Here is a 4,655-nt window from a genome sequence, read left to right as displayed (position 1 = left end):
AGAACCATAATCCAAGGTCTACTATTACCTGACAGAGAAGAGTAGGACTGATAGAAGGGAATAGTCAAAAAAGGCACTAATGTAGATCACATGTACATTTTTATACTTATCTTTTTCAAGAACATCTTAGTTGCTTGAATTTTTTTAAGCCAGGTGGAAGTTAATAAAATGTATTTGTGATGACCAAATTTTGAAAAATTTTTTGAATTACCAAATATAGTAATAGTATTTTGGCAATGAGTCAGTTGTATAAGAACAATAAAGCTATTTTAAAAAAATCTCTGCATAGAGTTACAGCTTCAGTTGAAGACACCCTTATAGGAAAGCCTCAAATTGTGAAATGTAGGGTAGCAAAAATACAACACATTCATTTTATGGTACAAAAGCAGATAATATGGACATGAAGATTAAGAAATGAAAATAACATATACACTAAAAACATCACAACAGAAACAGGCTTTATTTCAACCAGACAAGTGAACACTTCAATTAACATCACGTTCTTCAAGACTTGAAGATATGGCAATTAAAGATGGTGCTCAGGAGGCAGAAAAGGAAAGATTCATCATGGAGGAATTGCACTGCCTTGAAAAATCCCTTTCAACAATATGCTCAATTCAAAAGATTAATCAGTTCTAAATCATTAGACCTCATGCGTTTCAATATTTGTACAGGACTCTCATTTGAAAGTTACCCATCAGTTCCAATGACATCTTTCAAAAAAGAAAAAAAATATGTATAGAGAGATCAGTATCATGATTTTTTTTTTTAATATTAGAAACTGGGATTGAAATACAGTTTTCAGTTTGAAATATTTCAAATGAAAAAATGTTAATATTTAAGATGCCTTGTTACAAAGCTCCTATGTACATACGTGTACAAAACAAATAGGTATTATTACCTGACACCTCAACCCATGACTTCTCCCCCCTCTCCCAATGTGAATAGTTAATCTACTGGGAGACTTTACCTGGGAAGTTCCAAAGTCCTGCATAAGGATTTGCTGCCACTCATAGGCTGGGCATGAGTGAGGACATTTCATCAGAGAAACATTTCAATTTAATATAACCTAACAGAAAATAAATCCAACAAAACATTGCATATTCGTAAGGGTTAAGACAAAATTGCATATCATTTTCAACTTTCGCCTGACTCATAAAATTCATGAACACTTTCAGAGTTTTCTCATCAAGGGCACTTTCGAGAGCTTTCAATCTCGTGCTTAACTTCGTATCGAGTTGGTCAGCACCTTGATTGATACGAACAATTAGGTTAAAGAAAGGTATTGGGGAGGAGAGGGAGTCATCTGAGGACAGAAACAGGGGGAAGGACTCTCTTTCTCCATAAGACATTCCAACAGAAAAAAAAAAAAAACAAGACAAAAAAAGGCATATAAACAAACAAACAAAATTGTGTTCACAGTAAAACATGCCAGATTTGTAGTTTCATTTGAAACCAACAGCAAATCATGAAACGTCATGAAGAATATAAGTAAAGGTAGAATCTCCTAGAGTCATTACTAAATGAAGTTAAAATTACCACACGGATCAGTAAACCCCAGAAGAAAAATAAACAGCACTTACATTTCAGGTCCTTCCTACACATCATACACCTTTTCAAGGTTAATGCATAAAATTCGTAGGTTTGGCCTCGCTGCACAAACTTTTTTTTTTTAAAAATACAGTATACAGAAAAAACTCTTGTATTCCCCATTTTGAATCATCAGCTCAAAACCCAAGAGTAAAAGATCAGTTAGAAGGATTTTAAATTATTTACAAATCCAGCAGGTTCATCTGCCATAATGGCTTGGCTTCCGTCCCACAGCGGCATCTACCTCCTCCAGCGGCAACTCTCAGTTCTCTGTTCTCACAGAAGGTTCTTCCGTCCACTGGTCATCACTACTGGTCATCAGTCATCTTGAACAGTTCCAGCAGCGCCCCAACAGCCCCGAAATAACCCTACAAAAGCAATAGGAAAACTTGCGCACGATGATCTCTAAACAGCCAAATGCTTACTGTGTTCAATAATTCTAGGAATGCTGCTCCCTACTGTTGTAGGTAAAAAAACCTTAAAAGCTGAACTCTGCCATGCTCTGTAGAATAATAGTCATAATATTTATTAGATATATCTGTTTTTCTATCTTAAATCAGTTAACGGCTGTAAATAAAGCGCTTAGGGAAATGCCTGGCACTTAGTGTGTACTACACGACTGCTGGGATTGGTAGAATTACAATGATTGCATTTTAATCTGTGCCGTGGCAAAATTCATACTATGAACCCCATTTCACTGATGAGAAATGGAAGGTACTAAAGTAAATTTCCCTTTCAGGGTCACACACTTGTGCCAGGGCTCAACCCCAAATCTGTCTGACTTCCAAGTTGTATCTCACAGATGAGAACTCAAAGCTTCCCTCAGCAGATCTTGGAAAGGCATCTAAATCAGCCGGAGCTGCACTTTGCTCATCTGTAAAATAAAAGCCCATGTTTTTGTGAAAGTGAAAGGAACTGAAAAATAAAAATGTTTAGAGAACTTGGTTTCCAAAAGGTCTGAGACTCCATGCCTGTTCCCTGACTCAAGAGTCACCAACCCAAATGGGAGGCCGCTTGCCAGGACTGGCAGTTACGCGACAGGATCTCTGCCTCGGTGGCTGCCAGCTAACATTTCTTGAGGCCTCATTATATGCTAAAAATAGTTCTAAGCACTTCACATGAATTTATTTAATCTTCACAATAACCTTATGAGACAAATATTATTATCACCCCATGTTACAAAGGCTAAAACGAAGATGGCGAGGTAGGGTCATTGTCTAAAGACTCCTAGTCAGTCAAGAGGCTGTGTCTTCACTGCTTGGCTGATGACTTCTCAATCCTGTTAGTTGAATGAATGTGACTCCGTTGAGTGAGGACTCCTGAGGCAGGGCAGGAAAACCGTCCCACCAGCGCCTCCCCAAAGTTCTCTCTCCACAGTACCCTCCAGGAAGGCCCGCCTAAGCCAGACTGAATCTAAGAACGCAGAACCCTTTCTGAGAGATCTTTACAAGGGGCTATAAAAATGCTCCACTTTCATTGGCTACAGACACCGAGTTATGACATGCGCATAACAAAGCCAAGCCACAGTCCACAGAGGCCTAGGATTGTACAAGTTAACGTAGGTGGCTGTGTTTTTACCTACAGAAGTGAGTTTCCCCAAAATGCTGGATCTCACTCCCTATTTTACACCAACTAACTCCCCATGTGACCTCGTGGATGGCTTTTAATCCCTGATGGCTCCCAGAGTTTGTTTTCTGCCTTAGTTGAAGAGAATCTGGATTTAGGCTTGCCAGATAAAATATAGATAAATGCCAGATAAAATAACTGTGTCCTGTATTTTTAATCACTAAATATGGCAACTCTAGCTGAACTGGAACAGTGGTTTTTCTTTTTTCGTTTTAATTGCTTTTTAAAAGCTGAGGTACTTTTTCCTTTTTCAAACAAAATCTTACATGGAAATGATAAATAAGTAGGTAAAAAGGGAGGTACTCTGGTTGGGGGGGAGGGGAGGTGAAAATTCTGGGACTCCATTCCCCTCACCCCCCAAAAGTTCTATGGCTCCATGCTTTAAGCCTGCTTAAAAAAACAGGCTTTCTTTAGTATTAAGTTCTATCACTGGGCCTTAACTATTTAGTATTTAAATTCCTATTGTTTTATCTGCATCAAGAAAACAAAACACGGGCCTAGGAAACTCTAAATAACTTGTAAATACATGGGCAGCTTTTCAGATAAATAATTTGGTTTGAAGATGAGAAAAATGCCAGAGTAGTTATTCATTACAAGTTTGTGATACTAGTTCTCTCAAAGTTTTTTCTACTACAATACACACCAGGGATTAGGGACCTGCCCTGATAAACAGTTGCTCTCTACAGTACTGATTTTAAAGAAGGTGGCAGAGGAGGTAGGGAAGAGAAAGGTCCCTCACTTACTCTTAGAAATTTGATTTATGGGATTGTAGAAACTTGATAGAAGGGACTCTCTCAACTAACTGATGTTCATATTCTCTGCAGACAGGCTGCTAAAGCCTAAGGACACCAGCCTCTCTGGGCCAACAGGCTCCTCTGAGCAACCCCCGCACTTCTGTTCTCACCAATGCAGTTGTCTGCTTGCCAAGAGTCAGCTGTGTTTATCCTCAGATTTGTTTATGACAGTTTTATGTTAATGTCATAATCTAAGTTAATACCTAAACCAATAAAAAGAGTACAAAATAAATTGGTCACTTCTATGAAAATCCAGTTAAATTCTCAAAAAAGATTGAAAAAGGCAGTCACAAACCATTACTCTCTACTTGGGTGGATCCCAATACACATGAAAGGTTGAGGGAAAAATCTAGAAGGATTGTGCAACCAGAGTGCTTCATAGGTATCTTTAATCTCTTGATCCATTTTAAAGAAATAAATCAGAAATCAAAGAAGGCATATAATATTTGTGGATTATGAAAAAAAGGATAACAGCAGAACCCATGGTCAAAAATAGGCCTTGGTCCCAATTAATAACAAAAGCAAAGAAACACATCGACAACAATACAATAATAGTGGGGGACTTTAACACCCCCCTCACTGAAATGGACAGATCGTCTAAGCAAAAGATCAACAAGGAAATAAAGACTTTAAATGACACACTGG

General features: G+C 38.1%; 1 protein-coding gene across 5 annotated transcripts in view; it reads right to left on the bottom strand.

The window, feature by feature from the left end:
* Nucleotides 1–441: 441 nt before the first annotated feature.
* Nucleotides 442–4,655, bottom strand: part of PANK1 (pantothenate kinase 1) — a 55,649-nt gene continuing 51,435 nt past the window's right edge. For all 5 annotated transcript variants that reach the window (XM_081823866.1, XM_031029996.2, XM_006735090.3 and 2 more), the window contains one exon: nucleotides 442–1,958. In XM_081823866.1, coding sequence (XP_081679992.1) covers nucleotides 1,899–1,958 — 60 coding nt within the window. In that variant the 3' untranslated portion in view covers nucleotides 442–1,898. The remainder of the gene's footprint in view (nucleotides 1,959–4,655) is intronic.

Source organism: Leptonychotes weddellii, chromosome 6 (genome assembly GCF_054177405.1).
Source record: "Leptonychotes weddellii isolate Sample4059 chromosome 6, ASM5417740v2, whole genome shotgun sequence".
Classification (NCBI taxonomy): Eukaryota; Metazoa; Chordata; class Mammalia; order Carnivora; family Phocidae; genus Leptonychotes; species Leptonychotes weddellii.
This window is presented reverse-complemented; position numbering and strand designations above follow the sequence as displayed.